General features: G+C 39.4%; 1 protein-coding gene across 1 annotated transcript; it reads right to left on the reverse strand.

The window, feature by feature from the left end:
• On the reverse strand, positions 1-20,893 carry tuft1b (tuftelin 1b). The gene is made up of 13 exons (XM_063899185.1): positions 20,709-20,893; positions 19,943-19,996; positions 5,778-5,855; positions 5,615-5,680; positions 5,403-5,477; positions 5,169-5,234; positions 4,734-4,823; positions 3,844-3,954; positions 2,699-2,922; positions 2,282-2,387; positions 1,936-2,019; positions 1,293-1,387; positions 1-1,199 (listed from the first exon to the last, which is right to left on the reverse strand). Exons 1-13 carry the CDS (start codon positions 20,814-20,816, stop codon positions 1,127-1,129), a joined length of 1,230 nt encoding a protein of 409 aa, XP_063755255.1. The 5' UTR covers positions 20,817-20,893; the 3' UTR covers positions 1-1,126.
• Between the last annotated feature and the right edge of the window lie 2,418 nt (positions 20,894-23,311).

Raw genomic sequence — 23,311 nt, forward strand, 5'->3', positions numbered from 1 at the left:
TTCATTTTCATTGTCTTTATTATCTCCACTAGGTGGCAGTACAAGCTCAAGTAGTAAAGACACAACAGAGACCATAGAAGTTAGGTATGAAAAACTCAAAGAGTACATAAACAGAATAAGAAAAAACAAATGATGGCAGTCTACAACAACAACAAAATTCAGTGTTCACAGTGAATGGGACTTGGTTTATAAAAGTGTATATACTGGATTGAGAGTATTTTACAGAAAAAAAGCATACAAAAAATGGATCATTCTGAAGTCAGTTTATCAGTTCAAGGTTGTTATTAAACATGCAAACGTTTAGCACAAAACAGGATAATAATAAGGATGTTGAGGCATCACTTGGCAGCATAGATAAGAAATAAAAACTAGCCTCTAGCATTAGCCTTATAAGTGTTTTCCAGCATTAATAAAATAAAGGTTAACCCTCCAATATATATAATACAGTATCACTATTATTATTACATAATAATATACATTAAACCCACTCTTATGTCAGAGAAAAACATTTAAGTTAAACATAAATCATACTTTAGCATTGAAATTGCTAACTGCCCGCCATTAGCAGTGTGGTGCAAAGCACTGAGGAATGTGACCCTGCAGCTCAGGATCTTTGTTAACAGGCTGCAGGTTGAAGAAGTGCCGAAAATCTAATAGATTTTATGTACATTTTTCCAAATGTAGTTTGTAACAGAGACATTTACAAATATTAACAGATATCAGGCTCAAACTATCCTTTTGAATTTACCTTTTCAAGCTGTTTACTTCTTGATGGAAGATAATAGAGTTGTAACTGCACTCATGCTGTCTCATGTATGAGGTTCACTAAAGTTCTATGCGATGCACATCTTCTTTTTTCCTTTAAAGGATCCCTCCTATCATTGGATCCTAAGTTGAGTTCTCCCTTACTTTCCTTTTTTAGATTCTGTTTGACAATCAGAGACTAAGTGAAGGTACGCAGAACAGCCTTAAAAGTAACTGAGGTTCTAAAACAGGACCAATGTGCTTTGTCACCATGAAGTCTGTTTGCCAGTCTTTTTTAAATACCCCAGATCTGCATTTTATAAAAAGGTGTGTGGTTAAATATACATTTATACTGTAATCATTATTTTGGTTGACACTCAACTCAGGACTTGATCTCGATGACTTTGATGAACGGGAGAGCCTTGTTGGTTTGTGACGTCGGTGTAAGTGTCTTACTGCACAAAGAAATGGTAAAAAATGCTTGTTAACATTGACATTTAAATCCTCTCAGAAGAATCAAATCTTACTATGAATAACAAACAGCTCACCTGTAAACAACCTCAGGTTTGTTCTCAGTAGGCGTTAGAGGCTGAGGGTCCTTGCCTGCCAGGAAGTATTCCATGTGGTCATGCATTTGTCTGTTCTGCAGACATAAAGGGGTTAGAGTCATTACATTGTGTAAAAAAAGGTGCAATTAAGGAGTTACAGTATACACTTTTTACATGCAGGACAATTCCTCAGCTTTAACTTGATTGAAAAGGTGGGAAAGGTCAACCACAAACATACATAATGTACCATATAACAGTTTCAGAAACAAAATGCAGTCCTAGTTAGAATAGTCTTATCTTGTGCGGTCTTTGTGAGGACAGGCACCATTTATCTGCCAATATGCACTCAAATATCACATTTTTCTTTGTCTTGGTTCTCAAAGTCTGCCTTGCATGCGACCAGCTGACCACACTAATTCATCAGAAAAGAACGCCTTTCAGTGGAAAATACAGAATATTTTCCTTCTGAAATTAGAAAAGGGCTTTCACATTACTGCAATCTTGTTTATGTTTTTAGGACTAACATGCTTTATTATCTTTCAGCTTAACTAGTAGTCTGTAACTTATTACAATTCAAAAGTAACTTTCCCAACACTAAATAGCTAGTAGTGACACATTCAGATTGTGACGCAGTTATCCTGACCTCAGCTTCCAGGTAAGCCACCTTCTCCTCCAGATCTCTGATGAAGCGATCTCTCTCTTGGATCACCGTCCGGGAGTTTTGCAGCTTTCCATAGACAAAACAAACCAACAGTGTGAGTTATCAGGAGCAACACAGCTTAAGTTTCCAACAGAGCAGTTGCAGCATCACTAATTCATGACACGCAAGTGTTGTTTCACCAGACATTTCCTCTTTCCTTTTCTCCCGCAAAAATCAATAACGCTTTATGTGTCCGCCTCCTCAAAATGTAATTTCCGCGGTAATGGCTTCCTGTGCACCGGAGAGCTCATTTGCATTGTGTGTGTGCATTTGTTCTGCTAGTAAATACCTGTTCGATCATGTGGCGAACTTTCCTCTGCTGGCTCTTTAACATGTCGTCAAGGTGATGAATCTTCTCCTTCAGGATGGCCACCTCTTTCTCAAGCTTTTCACACCTGCAAACAAACACACATATGAGACCACTGTGTCACATTTGGTAAACATAAAGTATACATTAAAACTATAGATTAAGAAAACTACTGAACAACTTATATTTTGTTTTACTCGTAGATGTCAGCATATTAATTGTAGGATTTGTATTTTGCACACTGGGAACTAGATAAATCAATGGTTGTGTATTTTTTCGGGACATATAAGCGTGAAACAAACATTACTGGGGTAATATAGGTGTGTTTTTTTATTGATGTCTTTGCTTCTTTTTTGGCCCACAGATTGTACTTGTGCTCATCACTGTTCCTTCTCTCACCTCGGCTCATCCTCCTCACTTTCCTCCCTGTCTGCTCTGAGCTGCAGCAGCTCTGCCTCCCCTGCCGCCATCTTGTCTTTGAGGATGCCGCTCTCGATCTCCATGTTTCCCAGCAGCCTCTGTAGGTCCTCCACCTGCTTACCCCTGTCCTCTGACCGCTTCTCCGCCTTCTGCAGATGCTGAGTCTGCTCGGCCACACGATCGCTATACTCCTCTACCTTGGCCTGTGAGGGGAGCCACAGAGTAAGAAATAACCTTGACTTTCCTCTGATTAAGTAGTAATGGACACTCTGTTAAAGGCTCTAAACATCCAAACTGTTTTCAATTACTCAGATTGATCAGATTAGAGTAGTTAGGGCTAGCTGATAGTTAAACCAGATTATCTGAACTACTCTATTTGGAGGTAAAACCAAAAAGGCCCCTGAAATGGATATACAGTAAATGCCCAATCCCTATTGCACTACAGTAAGTACAGTATTGAAAATCAAATCAGGCAAATCTCTAACTCTAATGGAGGGTTTGTTTGAAAACCTCTGAAATGTCTGGCTGCTTGTGTTTTGTATTTTAGAACAACTTTAGACGATACCTTTTTGTGTGTTCACATTGTAAAAGTGAAATAATAATGTATACTCAAGTTTATGCAGTCTGTATGTATAGTAAAAGCTCTGTTTTTTGGATAATTTATGGAAACATAAAGGAAGGAATTCAAAGAAGTAAAAAAAAACCCTATTAAATATTGTGGTTGTCTAAATTTCTTAATTTTGTCTGAATCACAACCTAAATATATTTTCCAATAGAGTGAAATAACCCACATTTACAATGAAAATTCTGTCTAATTGATGGATCAGTGCAATATTGTTGGTGCCACTAACTCTAAAAGGGTATTAGTGAAAGACCACAGGTACCGTCCTTGACAGATGAGCCTATGTTAAGTCTTTGGGCAATGTGTCCCTGCATGACCTGACAGATGAATGAGCTGTAGAGCAAACCCCCACACAGTGGGGGGGGGGTCGGGATGAGGGATGAAGTCCAGAGATAAGACTGGCAGATAATGAGGGTGATTAAATGAACAGGACAGCAGCAGAGGAGTGAGTCATAGCTGCAGACGGGAAATCGTGTCATGTTACTAATCTGGTGAGACAGACCTGCAGTCTCTCCTTCTCCTCCTGATGCATCTTCTCCATCTCCTTCAGCTGTGAGTACAGACGTCGGGTCGCCTCCCTGAGCCTCGCACTCTCCTCCTGATTATCCCCGACCTGAGAGCGCAGGCAGACACAAAGTGACACGCTCCATTAGGCTTAATGTGGCAGACTACTTGAACCTGAGGGCGAGTCCGCAGCTAACAAACAGATAAGAGAGGCGTCTGATAGGCAGTTCTCTACGTGTTTAACAGGTTGTTTGGCCGAGCCTGAGGTAGCAAACACATTTAGACAAGAAGCTGGACATGAGTTCAGTTGTGAAGAGATAAGCTTTTATCTCGGGACCGTATTTTAAATTCTTGGGAAAAAGCAAAAACATGTGCATTGCTGTATTATCTGATACCACTTTGAATGGAGGGCAGTGAAAATGTATCCCAGGTTACCTACATACCGCACTCACAGGCCACTGGGTATGGACAGCCACTATAGCTCCCTGCTCTACTTCCCTTATAGATAATGGTGTAGTGTTACAGGAGAGGTGCGGACTGTGGAATAATGCATGTGAAATACAATATTGTGTTTGTGTGTGGGCTGTTAGTCAGAATGTAGGTGAGCAATGTGCTGTTTGGTGAGCTTTGTAATCAACTTCAGATTATGGCACTATTTTCTTATGAGCAGCTGGCTGATAGATAGAGCGTGCGTGTGCAGGAGGGACAGACCATTTTCAATATGAATCTTCCGCAGGTCATTTAAATAGAAATTTGAATGCATTCAAACTAGTTTCGGCAATTGGAATTGGTTTCCGGCCATTCCTCATGGGTCATTCACATTAAACTGATGAATAGTCAGATCATAAAAGCCACAGCAAACATTAGTTATGGAGGGCTGAAGCTCACCTGAGCATCCAACTTGGGGAGAACAGTGTTGCCATTGGTGACAGCTGGCTGGCTGCTGGGCACGTGGACTCTGAAGCCATTGGCTGGATACTGAAGAAGAGAGCGAGTGGTGATGTTAGTGCTTTACTTCTCCTTTTACCCATACCACTTACACATTATAAAGGACCAAGAGAGATCACTGCCTTTCAACTTGAAGGGATAGTGCACCCAAAAATCTGGGATATCTTTCTGTTTAGTACACCTGACTCAGTGTTAAAGTACTTAATTTATAATATACATGACAGGTTAATATAATATTTATGAATAATTTGTTGCAGGCCTAATTTACTTCATTTGTAAATACATTTTCATTTCAGTGACCACAAAGGATTTGTCTTGTTTTCTCAGCACTAGATTCAGAAAAACATCTTAATCCCGGATGCAGGCGGTGTGTACCTTGTTGTTGTTTGTGTTTTGTCTAGCTGCCATCTGCTCTCTCAGAGTCTTCAGACAGTACCTCACCTAGAAACAAAAACACACGTGAGTTATGCAGAAACTATTACTATCCCCCTCCCCTTGTTCGACCCATCAACACACACTCTCTAATGTTCTTTTTGTAGTGGTTAAACGTTGACTCATTGTCTAGATACGTTAGAAGAAGCATTGCTCAGCTCGGTGTGGCTCACTGACCTCCTGAATCTGCGACACTTCGTCTGTCAGCATCTTGACGCTCTCTGCTGCCTCTGAACGAGCCGCCAGGTAAACCTAATTACCACGATGACAGGATTGTGATAAATAACACAGGCGAGCAAAGTACTTCTGTAGTACTTCTGAAAAGCATGAAAAGGTGGACTAGCTTGTACACAATTAAACTAACAAACACTGAAAACAAGCTCACATACCTTAATGACTTCTGTTTCTGTCTTCTTCTCTGCTTTCTGTGGAGGCACTTCTGCAATGACGTTCTCCTACGTTCAGTGGAGAAAATAAAGTTTGTCCCAATCTCAATTTATATTTTTCACTCAGCAAATGAAAAGGAAACTGTCTCCTCTCAGTTTTTTGTACCTTGTTGCTGTGATGCTCCAACTTGTCGGTTGACTGATCCTGATCTTGTAAAGTGAGTCTAAGCCACCTGCATCGGATCTGAAATGAAAGATAAATGAAATAAAAATAAATACAGATGTGGATATTACAAGAGAAGCAACCAATGGAGAGGAGGGAGAGGGGATCAAAATGAAAGTCACCAGTGAGAAAGAGGGCGGAGCTGAGAATGAAAGGCAACTTTTTTTCGCCATAAAACTTCCCCATGCAGAAGATCCTGTGAGGATTCCACACTGTTAGACTACAAAGCCTAGCAACGAACCAAAAGGAGACTCTTCTATTGTGTTCTTGGGGCAGTCTTGTGGTCTGGAAAAAACAAGCCCTCTACTTGGCGGAGAAAAACGAAACCAGTCCAGTCCAGTCAGATCCAAAAATACCAACACTCAAAACCACCGTGACTGCTGAGTCACTCAATACAACTCCGTCCCCATACCAACTTTAAAACAAAGTATTTTTAGAAATAGTTTGTGCAACAACACTAGACAATTCTGGAAAAAAACTGACAATTTGATCATATGCTGTTTCTGATGGGGTTCTCCTGTATTGCTCAATTCATGATTACTTATATTTTCTTAAAAATAAAGAGGGAAGACATTCAGAGGAAGTGCATGTTAATCAAAACTATTTAGTCAAAGCCCACCATAATCCAGTGATATTGATTGATTTCATATTGTATGATCATCCACTAAAAATGACCTAATGTTTACAATATGAGAGTACATCACTTTTCAACTCAGAAAAACAAATTTATATTAGTTTTAAGACAAACCTAGACACATTCTGATACAACACATATATTAAATAGATAGTGAATACTTTTAACAATGGGATAGGAAGCTAAAAAAAAGGCCTTTGAGCTGGGACATGTAGAGTTTGCAGCATATTAAATTCCCTTAATCTAAACTGGCCTCTTTTTCACCAGAGTATACCTTTCCCTAAAGCAAATACTTGCTTTTACTGTACACTAAAATGCCAAGAGAACAAACCATTTGGCCCTTTGACAACATAATTCCTCTTCAGATGGAGAATAATAGTCCAGGTACAGACGAGTTATGTAACAGTGGACTGTTGTCTTATCACCAACCTGAATTATGCTTAATCCTAGCCTCTAGGAGTTGTTGGGTGTTAGTATGTAAGCTTGTATTGTGTGTACGTGCCTATAAATATGTGCCTTTGTAGTTTATATGGAACATGTTGTATCTTTCTTGCAGCGGGCCTCCACCCCTACAGTACATGAGATAAAATGGGATAAAGACTGAATTTATATTATCATTGTTTGGGCCTGATACCTATACATTCTCTTTTCTTTGTAGTGCTGCTGTGGTTAATATCACCCTTGTCTTTAATGAAGCGTTGTCTGGGTGTCAGCTAACTGGTAAATAATAGCAATCAGAATTTAAAATCCAGCTGCATAATTGCACAATAATTAAAATAATAATTGAATAGCCAAAAGCCAAAAAAACAAACAAACAAAATGTCACGTAGATGTTTGTACTGTAATTATATTGATTTGTTTGTTGATGTTAGTCTTCCAAAGACCTCAGAGAAACACCCAAGCAACCAATGACGACTTTTTAAGAGCTTAGACCAAAGTATTAACAAAGTACAAATACATGCTCAGGAAGATAAAAGAGAACAGAGGGAGGGATTTCTTGGTGCTTATTTTTCTTCTGAAATTACATAATTATCTAATTATACCTGTGGTACAGTAAGGCGTATACAACAAACACTCACTGGAAAGAAAATTGTACTTAAGTAATGCTGATGCAAGGTAAATAAAATGCATGACATGTTGCTTCCCTCTATTCAAGGGGCCCTATCATGCTCATTTTCAGGTTCATATTTTTATTTTGAGTCCCTACTGTGACATGTTTACATGCTTTAATGTTCAAAAAGGACTTCATTGTTCTCTGGAACCAGAGCCTATGAGTTAGCTGGCTAGCTCGGTTGTGATTGGTCAACCGCTTAGAGATGTCCCGTCCCTTAGCCTATCACGTACAATGTGCTGGGGCACAATAGAAGCGCAAGAGTTACATCGTTATGTACTTATGCTACGGAAGAAAAGAAAAGGAGTCCATTTGAGGTGTTACGGGCAGAGGGGGAGGAAACCTGTGGATATTGGTCTGTGCAGACCATTTACATGCACCCAAACCTATATGACACACTACAGGAAACGGAATCCTCCAAAACGCATAATAGGGGCCCCTATAAAGTATGCTGAAGGCTTTGTCTTATTATTTACCCTGCATCATTTTTGCATTCACACCCTTACATTCCATGCTCTATTATATTAAAACATGTTGACATGCTGCACAGTGCTGCTACTCACACAGTGTTCCAACATAATGAAGCAACATTACACAGCTTTAACAGCTGGCTGTGAGAATAGCATCTGTGGTTACAGTGCAGGAATGATAAAGAGACACTAACATGTTCTATGCATACCACAGTCTGTTGTGAAAAAAAAGGGGAGCGCTGCAATAATTACTTCACTAAGGTATGCAGACGATTTAATGACACCACACGGGAACCTGACTATGAGCATGAAGTTGGAACCAGGATAATACATGTCGCATCTATAATATATTTAGTTTAACACTGGCTAGGGCTAGCACCAGACAACACACTTGATTTATTTAATTACTCCTTCTTTCCTGGGAAAAGCCTTTCAATGGATCCGGCTTCCAAGTAACAGCAGGGCAGTCATCTGGACACACATTAAGTGCCAGTCACTGAATGAATGTTACAGCTCCACGTGAATCCTTGGCACAACACCCTGCACAGAGGCCTTAAACATACAGTATATCTGCAGTACTACTACTGTACTATCGAAGATGTTAGGTCTTTAGCGATGCCGGCAGAAAGGTGACACAATTGTTGTTATCTTCTCTGTTAAACACAATTGAAATGCTTTTTTACATCAAGAGTCAACAACAACAAATGTACTGAAATAGAGTTTTGCTGTGTGTGTGTGTGTTATATTGTACATCTATAAACAACATATCTCCGCAAACAGAGCCTTGCTGTGTGTACGATACTTGCCACAATGAAAACAGTTAGAACAAATAGAAAGAATTACAAATGCCTTGAATTGTTTTGGGATTTTTGTGAGCCAAACAAAAACCAAACTTGCGTGTGAACGGCTGGAAATAGTTTATGGTTTAAGACTGTGTGTGAACATGCCTATAAGTCATGTCGACACACACAGTTTAAGAACAAACAAATGGGGGTCACATGTGGCTAGAACATTTGGTTATTTTGTTTACGTAAGAAGTTCTCTGCTTTGCATGTCCAACACAGGCTAAATGGTTTAGTATGAACGTCAGATTTAATTGTAATGTTTGAAAAACCATCAGAGGCTGTGACAGGCCGACATTCACCCTGTGATCAGAGGGAACGACAGCCAGAGGGCTTCACACAGAGACACGCCCAGGGAGGATCCTACTGTACACAGAAACACAATGTCTTGCACCTCATGCTTTCCTCTGAAACTCACTCACTGGACACGTTTACATTTCAGACATGTGGATGTATCAACATAAGCTCACTTAAAGCAGAGGTAACTGATATTAATCTGATTGTTAAATGAAAGAAGTGAGCTTTTTTTAATTCACTATGCAAACTCATTAAGACAAAACCATATGCCAAGCTACATGTTTTGAGTGCTGAATGCCTGAGAAGTTTTTTTTTCCCCTCCAAAAACCCTGGATAAAAACAGCAACATCAGTGGGTTTGAGAAACACAAAAGGAATATGGGCAACTATCTTATAAGATCATCATTGAATTACCTCAAAAAGCTTTGTTATTCATGTATCTGTCAACAGCACCATGACAAAAGTAGGTTTATAGATGAAAGAGAGTTGGATTGGAAACAACACTTACAAAAGGTGCTGACAATAGACTCTCATTCATTGCATACTTGTGCAGCACTGACCGCCCAATGAACGCACAATTAAGCATCAGGTCAATGAGAATGATGATGTTGTTTTCTAATGTAAACAGGTTAGACTGAAACAACGTCAAGTTCTGACACTTTGTTTTTATATATACTTGCTCTTTGCTGCATAGTCACGTCCAAACTCACAAATAACTGTTCATAATGTGATCAGCGCTTTCATCTACTCTGTGCCTTTACGGAGCCAGTAATACTGTATCTGCTTCCATTGTTGAGTGCTTCTCCACTAGGCCTGCCCGTGCAGCTCGAGGGAACACTTTACTTCAATTTTTATAGTCTTTCTAGGCCGGGTAAGTGGCCCATTTCAGCTGTGTCCCCTGATTCTCCATATCTTTTATATGACACGAGTGTCATGCAAACATTTACCTTAAATTAATTTCATCACACATTCAATCTCTTTAAACCGGATCTAATGAAAATGGCTTTAGATATGATATCACTGCCAACAGTTAAGGTGTTCAGCGTTTCATCAAAGATGAATGGTTCTCTATCTGAAGTATGCTGATAAGAGATAAACTTAATTAATTATTTCACATCTTGCTTAACACTGTGCAGAAAGCCCTCTACATACCACGCACCATACAAGAAATGTATTATAAAGAAAGCTCTTGCACTGCTATTGTGTTCAGTAATGAATAAAGTAGAACTGTTAATCTTAGTCGACTGCCTATGTTTACACCTAGGCACAGCACATAATCCATACCCTTTCTGTAATCAGTAACTTTGGAATAAAACCTGCATTTAATCAAAACAATGAACCAATTTGAAGGAGTCAGCAGTATCTTAACATTATTGTTCTGTGCTGCCAGTAACCACCATGATCGTTCTTTTCATAAACAGTTGATTATGCTGGTCCAAACAGCTCTGCCTTTGACAGGTCAACGCATGTCTCCTATCAAATATCTTTGGGAAATAATCTGACATTCGATCTTTTCCCAAGTTTTTCCCATCTTCACTACTGAGCGACAATAATGTTTTCCATTTTGCTTGAGAAATTACTCGTCTATTTTTCCAACTATCTTTATCACTTTTCAGTGTATTGACTAATAATAATAACAATTCATGCTAGAGGTTTCAGCTCTAAAACTGAGGTGATAAGATGCACTAAAGAAGGTGGAAGCTCTGAGCAGAGTACACAAGAATGGTGTGTTTTTCTGAGAGCCAAGAACACTTGAAGAGTGTAACAGAGTACAGCGTTCTCAAGTATTATTATCTCTGACATTAAGGTATTCAGGGGGGGAAATGAACACACATCATTTAAACGGCGTTAGACACGGAGCTAAGACGAAAACAGCTGTTACACATTTTGAGTCATGTTTACTGATTTGGAGGTGACATCAATGTTTTACCTCAGTGTCCAAAATACAAGAGCATCTTCATACCGTCAGAGACCTCCCACAATCAATACAGGACCATCCGATCCCACTTATCGAGCTACACACTCCTTCCAGTGACTGTTATTTACTGATTTCGAAATAATGTCACCATCACCGGACTGGATCAACGAGACATAGCGATAAATCTTTGTCTATATATCATCCTAACAAGCTTAGAAAGTAGAATAGTATTTCACTTTTTGCACACCAGTGCTTAAATTCCTATTCCAAGTACCAACAGAGATCACAGCATGGTGTGACATTCACACATCACTGAGGGCAGTCATAACAGAGCAGTTTTATTACCAAAGGACACATGCTAGGAGTGATAAGGAAAGCCATAAAACACTTAAAAAGATTTTAAGTTGTTCAGCAAGTCCTGCTCAGGACCATCACATGTCACTCGTAAATCAGGGACTCTTCCGTGGTGAGTAATACCAGCGGTATGTGGCACCAATTAAACTGAGTCATGTTCCACGGCATGAGGAGTAACTGACAAATAGTGACTCTAAAAACTTTGAAAGAAAATCTATATTGATGTTTCACTCAAAAATCAAGATTGAAAACAAAAAAAAGTAATCTTACACTGTCGTTGTTAGTGTATACACATTTTTGTTTAGTCTGTGTGTGAGAAACTAGCCCTTTATTTTAAGCATGGCAAGTTAACAATTAAAGACATACCCAAATATAAGCAAACTGTCATAAAGTAAACAAATCTACAACTGCAGGTCCTATTATTTACTCCACACTGTACAAACACACATGCAACCCCCTCACTTTATCTCACACAGGATCACTCTGATATCTACCTGGGCAGACGAGGCTGTGGGAACTCTCCCAGCTGATGTTCAGGCAGCTGTGATCCAGACTCTCTGTGTCTTTCTGACTAAGTGCGTGGGAAGCCTCCGCTGTCTTGCCTTACATGGCTGGGTGAGGCTCCACCAGCTGCCCAACCCTTTTCTTTCCTCCAGATTGTTCTCCAGGCAGAGAGAAACAGTGCCAGTCTGAGGAGGCATACGGCTGTTAGCCTCCCCTGCAGGACTGCAGCGCCAAATACACAATGGAAACAACTGAAGGGAAACATTTTCTGTTTTTATATAAACATCCTGAATACCTATACCTGTTGATGGGGAATCTGAACTGCATAACAGTTTGAAAGCCATCCTTTTAGTTTGATAATTAGACAACATTTTTATTTTTTCACATTTTATTTGAACTGCTGAAGAAAATTTAAATGTGGAAACAATTCAGAGTTCTTTAACAAGGCATTATTCAATGAATCAGAGTAAATGAGTGACTAGGTTATATTTTACTTAAGTGTAGTCTAATGTATTAACTGATAGATAAACTATGGTATGAAGTAGGCTTTATTTATCTGCCACGTGGTGACAGGTAGAAGCACTCTGAAGAATGCCTGGTGCGAGTTATATAAGAGATTAATGAGGCGTCTTTATATAACTGTCACTGACAGGCGGAGTGTGTGCAGTGTAAACAAGACTGTGCAAACAGAAGTCAGATACCACAGTCCATTTATGTTCATGCTTGTGTGTTCGTCCATTTATCTCCAACTTTCATAACCATTGCTGCAACTACAAATATTTGTATAATACATGCTTCAGGGTTTCTTTAAAGTGATCTTTTTGTTCTGGATTGCAACCATTAGTTCATTGAATAACTTTGTCTTTTGGTACTGTTGATCAAACAAAAGTAGGTGTCATTTTAGGATATTGGTGGAAGTAATGGATTTTTTTTCCCTAACATTTTCTGATATTTTAAAGACAAAAACATTGATTTGTGATCAATACAAATTGTAGGAGCCTAAATGCAGTTTGTTGTTTTGTCAACAAGGTGTGTCAATCCGCAAAACTTTCAGACGGTCATTACAGTGTGTGTCTTCCAGTGAGGAACAAGTCATTGTGTATGCCAAACAACAGATCAACGGGCTTTGAACTTACGAAAAAGATTCTCTAAAGACGCCAAGTTTTATGCGGAATACGTTGCATTCATGGATGACATACTCAAGAAAGGTCATGCTGTAAAGCTCGACAGTACAGAACAGGAGCCAACTGAAGGGCGGACATGGTATCTGCCTCATCATGGAGTCAGACATCCAGTCAAGCAAAAACTGCGCGTCGTCTTTGACTGTGGAGCAAGCTTTGGAGGGACATCGCTGAACCAACAGCTCCTGCAGGGACCGGACCTGACAAGCTCACTAGTGGGGGTCCTCATGAGGTTCCGACAAGAGACTGTGGCAGTTATGGCTGACGTGGAGGCCATGTTCTACCAGGTCAGGGTCAGCAATGAAGACACGGATCTCCTCAGGTTTCTCTGGTGGCCTGACGGGATCTATGAGCAGGAACTTGTTGAACACAAGATGTTGGTCCACATCTTTGGCGCAACATCATCGCCAAGTGTGGCAACCTTTGCGCTTCAGAAATGTGCAACAGATTTTGAGGAAGAATTCTGTCAGGAAGCTGCCAGAACAGTCAAGAAAACATTCTACGTAGATGACTGTCTTAAGTCAACTACTGATGAAGACACAGCAATCACCCTTTGCGCCGACCTGAGGAACATGTTGGCAAAAGGTGGATTTCGACTAACAAAATGGTCAAGCAACAAGGAAGTTGCTCAACTCAATACCTGAAGAGGAAAAGGCTCAAGGGTTTCAAGATCTGGATTTGGACGAAGATAACTTGCCGATGGAGAGAGCATTAGGAATCCAGTGGTGTGCCGAATGAGATCGGTTCAAGTTCAAGATCAACCTCAAAGATCGACCACACACTAGGAGAGGCCTGCTTTCCCTCGTCAGTTCCATCTTTGATCCGTTGGGCTTTCTTGCTCCAGTGGTGCTGCCCGCAAAACGAATCCTGCAAGATTTATGCCGGCAGAAGTACGGCTGGGACGAAGAGCTGCCGGACAACGTCATTAAGAGCTGGAAAAAGTGGATTTCAGGTCTGCAACTGCTTGAGTACTTTGGAGTCGACAGATGCGTCAAGACAAAGCAGTTTGGTGCACCAGTTTTCGCTCAGCTACATCACTTCGCTGACGCGAGTGAAGACGCCTACGGAACAACAAGCTACCTACTGCTGCGCACTGCAGCTGGGGAAGCTCAATCCACCCTGATGATGGCAAAGGCAAGGGTCGCGCCCTTGAAGTCCCCAACCATACCAAGAATGGAACTGACTGCAGCCACAGTTGCAATCAAAATGGACAAGCATCTGAAGAAAGAGCTCGAACTGGAACTTCACGACTCCATCTTTTGGACAGATAGCATGGCTGTGTTAAAGTACTTGAACAGTGAAAGCACAAGGTTCAAGACTTTTGTCGCTAACAGAATCTCAGCAATCCTGGAGCATTCTCAGACTTCGCAGTGGAGATACGTCAACACCACTCTGAATCTCGCTGATCATGTCTCGAGAGGACAGACTGTTGAAGCATTCCTGAAATGTGAAAGCTGGCTTTCAGGACCAAATTTCTTGCTTTGCTCACAAGATCAGTGGCCCAAGAATCCAGATCCTGGAACGCTGGACGTCAACGACCCAGAGGTCAAAAGAGTAGCTCAAGTACATGTCATTCAGGCTCAAGAGCCCAAAGATACAATGCACTATTGGATGACTCACTACTCATCCTGGACAAAACTTAAACGTGCTGTTGCCTGGTTTCTGAAATTGAAAGACTTGCTCAAGGAACTGAAAGCAAAGAGAAAAGAACCAAACACTTTAAGTGGAGAAAGCAGAGTGAATCAGTTTAAGAAAACTTTTAAAGGAACACACCTAACCTGTGTAGGTTTGACTGAAGCAGAAAAAGAAATTGTGAAGTACTGTCAAAAGAAAAGTTTCAAAGAAGACTTGGCAACCCTGAAGGAGCATCAAAGGGTAAAGAAAGGCAGCTCACTTCATAAGCTGAATCCAGTACTTCAAGACGGAGTCATGAGAGTCGGCGGAAGGTTGAGCCGAGCAGCAATGCCGGATGATTCCAAACAGCAAGTCATCTTGCCAAAAGATTCGCACATCACAAGGCTGGTGCTGAGACATACTCATGAGATAACAGCTCACGCCGGAAAGAATCACATGTTAGCTCAACTGCGACAACGATTCTGGATCCCTGGAGCAAATGGAACCATCAGAAGGTTTTTGTCCAAGTGCATCACCTGTAAAAAATTACACGGAACTGCTGGCAAACAACTCATGGCGGATCTACCAAAATGCAGGGTCCTGCCCGACGATCCCCCATTCACAAGAGTCGGTGTCGACTACTTCGGCCCGTTCCTGGTGAAAAGAGGAAGAGGGCAAGTAAAGAGATACGGCTTCATCTTCACATGTCTCGCCATACGAGCCGTACATCTAGAAGTTGCCTCTTCACTTGACACGGACGCGTGCCTCAACGCAATTTGAAGATTCCTTGCCAGAAGAGGCCAAGTCAAAGAGATGTACTCAGATAATGGCACCAACTTCCGGTCTGCCGACAGTGAGTTGAAGAAATCGATCCAAGAGTGGAACACTAAAAAGATAGCAAAACAGTTGCAACAGAAGGGCGTCCAATGGCACTTCAATCCTCCCACAGGTTCTCACCACGGAGGAAGCTGGGAGCGGCTGATCCGCTCAGTGAGGAAGATTCTGAACATCACAGTGAAGGAACAACTTTTGGATGAAGAAGGTCTCCATACCTTGCTGTGTGAAGCTGAGGCTGTCATAAACAGCAGGCCCATCACAAAGTCATCTTCAGACCTCAATGATTTAGAGGCTTTAACACCCAACCACCTGGTGTTGCTCAAGATCAAACCTGAATTACCACCAGGGGTATTCAACAAGGACGACCAGTACGCTAATCGTAGATGGAGACAGGTCCAGTACCTCGCGGACGTGTTCTGGAAACGCTGGTGCAAAGGAATACCTCATGCAGCTTCAAGAACGTCAACGATGGTTCACGCCTGGAAGAAACTTCTGCGTCGGTGACGTGGTGCTGATTGTAGACGACACTTCACCCAGAAATTCATGGCCACTTGGAAGAATTGTGGAAACCTTTCCCGACAAGAAAGGCCTGGTTCGTCAGGTGAAAGTCAAGACCAAGACCAATGAGCTTTGTCGTCCAATAACAAAGCTATGTCTTCTGCAAGAATCAGAGGATAATTGATGAACTGTTTTGAAAGACCCGTTTGGACAGGGCGATGAACAAGAATAAGATTTATTTATATTGTTGTTCTATAACTACAGTAAAAGTAACATAGCATGTAGGCTCCTTTAATTTAAGTTAAAAGTTTGAGTAATTGTCTTCAAGGGCATTGATTACAATTAGGGGCCGGTAATGTAGGAGCCTAAATGCAGTTTGTTGATGTTTTGACTTCAATAATTCAGTTCATATTCAAAATGACTGTAATGAATAAATGTGTCATTGAGTTAGAAGGAATAAGAAGGAATATTTGCCATATTTACAGGTTTAAGTTGTTACAGTTCATATTTACAGTGTGTTAAGTTAACTACATATTCATGTTACAAAGGTGTGTGAATAATTTACATGCATAATGTCTCATTTATATTACTTCTGTAATATTTGGAAATTGGTACTTTGATTGTGGCATCTTGGTAACTGTGTGCCTCTTAATTAATTTTTTGATACACTCATGGGAGGAGTTTTCGGGGTTAATCTGGGGTCAGTCAGGAAATGCAAAGAGTGGAGCCACACAGTTTTTGACCTCTCTCACTCTCTCTCAATCTTTGGAATAACTTTATAACTTTGTAAAAAGACATTATTTTCTGTGCTTATTTTTTCTTGAATCGAAGTAAACGGTTGAATTTACCGAGTTGTCTTGTGGATTTTTGATGTGGATTACGACGAGGGAAATTGTTACGAGCGTCAAGCTAAGGCTTCATTCATTGGAAAGCTACACAAATATTAACAAAATACAACTATTTCACCGAGCTCCATAAGGTGCCTGGAAATGGCTTCTTTTGTCAGGGCAACAAAAGAAAACCGAAACATTTATTAACGATTTTTTTTTTTTAAACAGTCAAATGTAATAGTTAGGAACTATTATATGGTTGGCAATTTTAATTAAAAAAATACCTAAACACTAAATTGAAAAAAATGTGTTGATAAGGTTCTGTTAGTTTGCAGAACGTTTCATCATTGAATTATATGCTAAAGGTTTAACGATGTCTCACATACAGTGTACATTTCTGAGTTTTGTTTGTTTCTTTACCCAAAGAGCAGACTGGCATGTGTGTACTAAACACCATTCCATTTATCATGCTGTTAGACTTTATTTATAGTTGCTTATTCTTTTGTTGATATGTGAGCAGTGCAAACATGCCATTTAACAATGTACGTATCGCACATAAAACGCTTAGAGTGGAGGATCTCTATTGTAGCTCTGTAAGTAATCCAGAGAGTTGACAGAAAGCCCACAACAATCCAGCTGAGCTATTTTAATAACATCCTTGCCTAGAACATTTTGCTCTTCGCAACATGTTCTCACGCCATGACGGAACACACACTAACTTCAATGTCATTTTTCAAGATGGATCACAATGTGTTAAAGTGGGACAATAAACATTTCCCAGTGGAAATTGGACTGCAGAACTGTATGCAAAGGTTATGTTTACAGTGAGATCATGAGGGTTATTTGTTAAAAAGCTACCTCGGGGAGAGAATTTATAGTATCAACCTGATCAAGTTCATACAGTATGTACAGAGCACTTAATCACTCTTACATTTAATGATTGATGAAAGAGTATCCGCTCCAAACCGTCAAGCCTTTTAATCTTTTTTTTTTTGTTAGAGCACGTCAAAGCTCTAAGCTACCATAAATGATTATACATTAAAAGTGTTTATAAGTCTAGGCATGACCAAGTTGTTCTCCTCTTTCTGCCAGATTATTGCATAATCAACGGATGTGTTTATTCAGGCCACCATCCAGGCACACACACAGCGTTATGAACGGAGATAGTAGTTATTCACTCAATGTTTTAGGGACACGAGTAATTTAAACTACGATAAAGAAGTTATATAATGCTACTCTCTCATTTGACGATTATCATTTATGTCACCTTGAATAATATCAATCACAAGGGTCTAGAGAAAACACTGTGCAACAAAATTAAAAATAAAAAGCATAGTTTGTGCACAATGGATCACATGTCAAAGTCAGATATGTAACTGAAATATTGACAACTGAAAGAAAGAAAGGTATTCGCTTTAGCTACCAAAAGAACAAGTCTTGTCACTTTGTCAATGAGTTCTTTGGAACTCATGGCGTGGAATCCTGCGGAAATTCGTTCAAAGCCACATGGGTGGCAGATATGATGATAAAATAGATAAGGGCGTAAATCCTTGACTTGTTATGACATATCAATGAATTTTTAGATAAAGTTAAAACAGACTACGCTGTGCAAGCAAGATGTAGGTAAACAGCTTTAAATGAGCTCTACACTAAGTGCTCAAAGGCAAAAAGCAGGTGACATTTCCAGTGAAAGTACCATGTACACAATGACGCATACAGTCACTAAGTGGGAAAGGGTAATGATTAGTAAAGTTCAAACTATGAAACAAGAGTAAATCAGCCTGAGTATTGTATTAAACGTGAAAATATGCAAGAGGTATTTGTTTTTTGTTTTTGTTTTTTTTACTTAAATTAAAAGCTATGCTGTTCAGCAACCATTTGACATTTCTTTGATCTCTTTTGTTGGATAAGGTACAGTAATTCATACGCCTTCGAAATTGCCGCCTAAAGGCTTACATTCAATCACATTCATTCATTATATCAGTGAATAACAATGTACAAAATAACAGCAGAGTGACATGCTCCGGCTCTAGTATAAATGATGTTGGCTGTTGGAAAACAAATTTCCATGGGCAAAACACATTTGAGTTTATGCTTAATCACATGACATATATCACATGACAGTGTACCGTATCCGCATTATAGCAATGGCTGAAACTAAAGATACCATACTTAAAGTACAATACAACAGTGTAAACATACTGCATTACAAATCCTGAGTTCTAAATGTTACTTAAATGAAAGTGCAGAAGCATCTTCAGCCAAATGTACTCAAATATCAAAAGTAAAAAACTCATTGTGCAGGATGGCTCTTTTAAATGTGTATTATTACATGTTAAAATATTATTCTGTTTTTATCATTAAAAAAATCATTTATGTTATTTTAATGTTGTTATTCATCAATATGTGGCACATTTTAGACTGAATTTAGACAGAGAGAATTAGTAGTAGTGATATATCAAGTAAACAGAACATGTCAATCGTGGAAAAAATAACAAATAAATATAGTGGGCCGTAAAAGTACAATATTTCCCTCTGAGAAGAGGTGGTGTGGAAGTTCAAGTTAGCAGAAAATGTAAATATCTCAACATTATGCTTAGATAGACCTACAACATAGATGTATAATAGGCTACATTCCACCACTGCATTATAGACTAGTGTATATATGAAGCTCTGCATTCATATTTGCTTACTTTTCATGTGACATAATCTCATTTCAAACGTCTCATGAATGCCCCTTTTTTATATTTTAAAATGTGCATTTTACTTTAATATGGAAACTGAAAATGAGCTTAAACGTGCGTCAAACAGGTCAGTCCAAATAACAAATTTAAACAGTTTTGGTGGGCCAACCTCATCTATCACAGCTCGTTGTAATAAAGTGAACTTTAATCCATTAGTACCGCAGGAAATAAAAACTGGATTAAGTCACCGTGAGTGCATTATGAAGTACTATGTTCACGTTGTATGAAATGTGTGTGACTATGGGTCTAAACATCTCATTTTATTATTTACTCACGTTATCTTTGTTGTCCTCCTCTCCATTTCCCTCAGTCCGCGTCTCGCCGCTCATCTTTTCGTTACAAAGTGAAGACAACGCAAAACATTGAATAAGAATTGATTGCAGCTGAAAGTATTTTTTCTTTTCAGCGTTAAAAACGTTACATTTCGTGCTCCTCGCAAACAAAGGTGAGATACTTTATCAAAGAGTGAAGAGACACCCGGAGCAGCTCCTGCTGCGTTCAGTGCAACTCTATCCAGGTAGTAAATCTGAGCCCTGCAGCTGTTCAACATGCCTGCACCCCGTCCAACAGGAATGTACTGAATCATAAATCAGGATGGCAAGCATAAGTCATTGTGCTTCTTTTGTAATTTACAACCAAAAAAATACTTTTTAATATTTGTTGTCTTGCTAAATTGTGTTGTTTTATGGGGATAGTATTTGGTGTATACATGCCATTTACACACAGTAGGTTCAATTAGACTACTGCATTTTAAGGCTTAATTTATTGGTTGGCACAGATTTTCTCCTTCTTACTGTATCTGTATCTAATTACCTCTATGAACAATCAAACATAATCTTAATTTTTCTTATTTTATCTGATCTAATTATTTATGCTGTTATTGTATTACTTAATTTGACACCTCAGTTCTTATGAACAAAAGCTAATTGTACATAATTGGAACTGACTGGTAATCTATAAGAACCATATTTAACCTAATCTTGTTTATAATTGGGAATAATAGGGATGGTAATGACTGATTTACTCGAGAAATAAACTGACCTCAGAGAAGTTGATGATACCTCCATTCAGCAGACATTTGGTGTGAGTGCTGATGAAAAATATTTTCTCCTCAGTCACCTGCCTGAGCTTCTTCCAGATGGATCCCATGTGCTGCCTCTCTTCATCTGTCTTGTTTCAACTTATTTTGTTCAACCTCTTCCAAATTTTCCAACAATCTCAGTGACAGTGCAGCACCTATCTGTGATCTGCCTCTCGCTAATTCTGTGTCAGACCTGCAAATAGGATGTAGTCCTGTTTAATAGCAATCCTGTCACATGTCAGGTGGCTCTGTTGTCACTTACACTTACTAGTCTACGGTTAGGCCGTTGGCTGGACTCATTTACCTTGTGCCTTATGGCTTGAAAGTTTTTGTGATGTCGATACTGCCAAATCAGACATCAAGTGCCCTACCCTCAGCATCGGATACAGTTGCTTTCAGAGCATTTATTGAACAAAAGATAAAGTTGTCGACTAGACAGAGATTTAGGAAGGATAAATGTAATACTATTATAATACTTTATTTTTTAGCAGTAATCCATGTATGTATTGTGAGTGTAGACTCATATGAAAAGCTGTTCTAACATGTCGGCTTCGCCTAAATGACGGACTTCAGTTTCCTGTTGTTACTTGCTATAGTTTCAGGCAGGTGTGGCATAAATTGAAATAGAAAGCTATTACCTTAAGAAGACCAGAAATGAAGCCCTAAATCTAGCAGCATTAGCCTAGTGTATTATTTAACTACAGTGTTGGGCTTTGGAATATCTTCCATTATTTTAAAAGATGTTTGTTCCATGACATCCAAACAGAAATATTCACTCATACAAAAAACTTGTGGTAAATCTAGCGTGACTGCTTTGTGTGAGGCACCAATTGGGGTTAAATAGACTTCTGGTAAGAATGACAAACTCAAACAGTAGCTCATTTTGAAAAGCCCTGCCCAAAGTAAACATGCACTGGCTTTTAGAGAGTATGGTTTCACCTTTGTTAGATCAGTAGCCACCTTTGTATACGGTACAATGTAAAGGCTGCATGTTATTATAAACTATTTATTTCCCCATTAAAGGAAACCAGAACCATGAACAATGCCAACTAGCCAAGTTGCGAGAATCTCACTTCTCATGCTTCATGGATTTATTTTCACTCGCTAATTATATGATGTGCTACAGAAAAGCTCTATCTTTGATTGCCTGCACTAAACTACAAATATAGATCTAATTAGACACTTGGATTCCCAGATGGAAATGTACGGATATAACATTGAAAACATAGAAACAAAGAAACTCAAAGGAAAGGAAAGCCCTAACCCTTGGGAAAAACAGAAGGGAAGGTTAGCTGAGGGAAGCGATAGGAAGGTTGGATGGGGTAATGTCATGATAACAGCTTGATGTCATCTGTAATTACAGAAAAACAACCAAGGATTAGAGACTCTGTCTCTGAGCCGGGAAGTCAGTCAGAACAACATGCATCTGACTTTTGCTGAGACTTGTTCCTAGGACTATTCAAGCAGACTACTAATTACTTGATATCCCATTCTTCTTTTCAAGTTGGGCCTTTTTAAGGAGTGGTCAAGGCTGTGCTTGCAGAAATTTGGAAAGTCGAATGCTTAGTATACTAGCAACTGACCAGAATGATCCATCAAAAGGTCGATGAAGGTTATACTGTTGTGAAAATAAAAAAATCTGTCTGTCTGTCTGTCTGTCTGTCTGTCTGTCTGTCTGTCTGTCTGTACTGTATGTACTGTATGTATGTAGGCACTGTATGTTCTCTCTAGCGGTGATAAGAAACCTGCAGAACAGCTGGCTGAGGCCAGCCTTGATCTTGTATTCTCTATATTCTCTGTAGCTATCTCTTTATCTCTGTATCATGTGAACTGGCCTCATGGTCATTGATATTTTAAACGGGTTTCTACTGCAAGTGCAGAGACTAGTTCATGGGCGAAAACCACGTTTTCTTAACATGCTTTTATTACAAGACATACATTAAACAAGGATTAGCACTACATATAAATCTGCCTACAAACATTCTTATTGGATTATGGGAGATGTTGTAGTCGCCCATTAGATCTTAAGACTTCTTTTCTTTATCTTGTGACATTCTTTGAGGGAAACTAAAACGGCGGTGCATTTAAAGAGTAGAGTCTGGTCTTACAATGCGAGGTGTAAAAAGTGTAGCGCAGGTTTAATGGACGGAAGTGCGGATGAGTGGTGAATTAATTGGTATTGAGTTCAGGCTTGCCGCTAACTGGCACGCCTCCCTCAGAGACACATCCACAAAGCAGGCGTGGATCCATGATGCATAGCTACACCCATGTGACGTAAAGGCTTGAGAAGCTTATTTCCTCATTGGCTTAGAATTCAAAGCAATAAAAATGAAATGCGATCTGAAGGAGGAATAACACATTTCTGTTCTGTTTTCTAGGAGGGGATACTTTTATAAACATGGTGCCTATCATTTATATAAAGAGATTAGTGTTTAAGAGAATAAGGAAAAAATACCTTATACCTTTTTGATGTACACGATCTAAAATTGACTTAAAATACCTTTGAAAAATATAATCAGCAGCATAATAGCCATATTTCTACATTTAAAAGCATACTAGCAAC

This window comes from Eleginops maclovinus, chromosome 13, assembly GCF_036324505.1.
Source record: "Eleginops maclovinus isolate JMC-PN-2008 ecotype Puerto Natales chromosome 13, JC_Emac_rtc_rv5, whole genome shotgun sequence".
Lineage (NCBI taxonomy): Eukaryota > Metazoa > Chordata > Actinopteri > Perciformes > Eleginopidae > Eleginops > Eleginops maclovinus.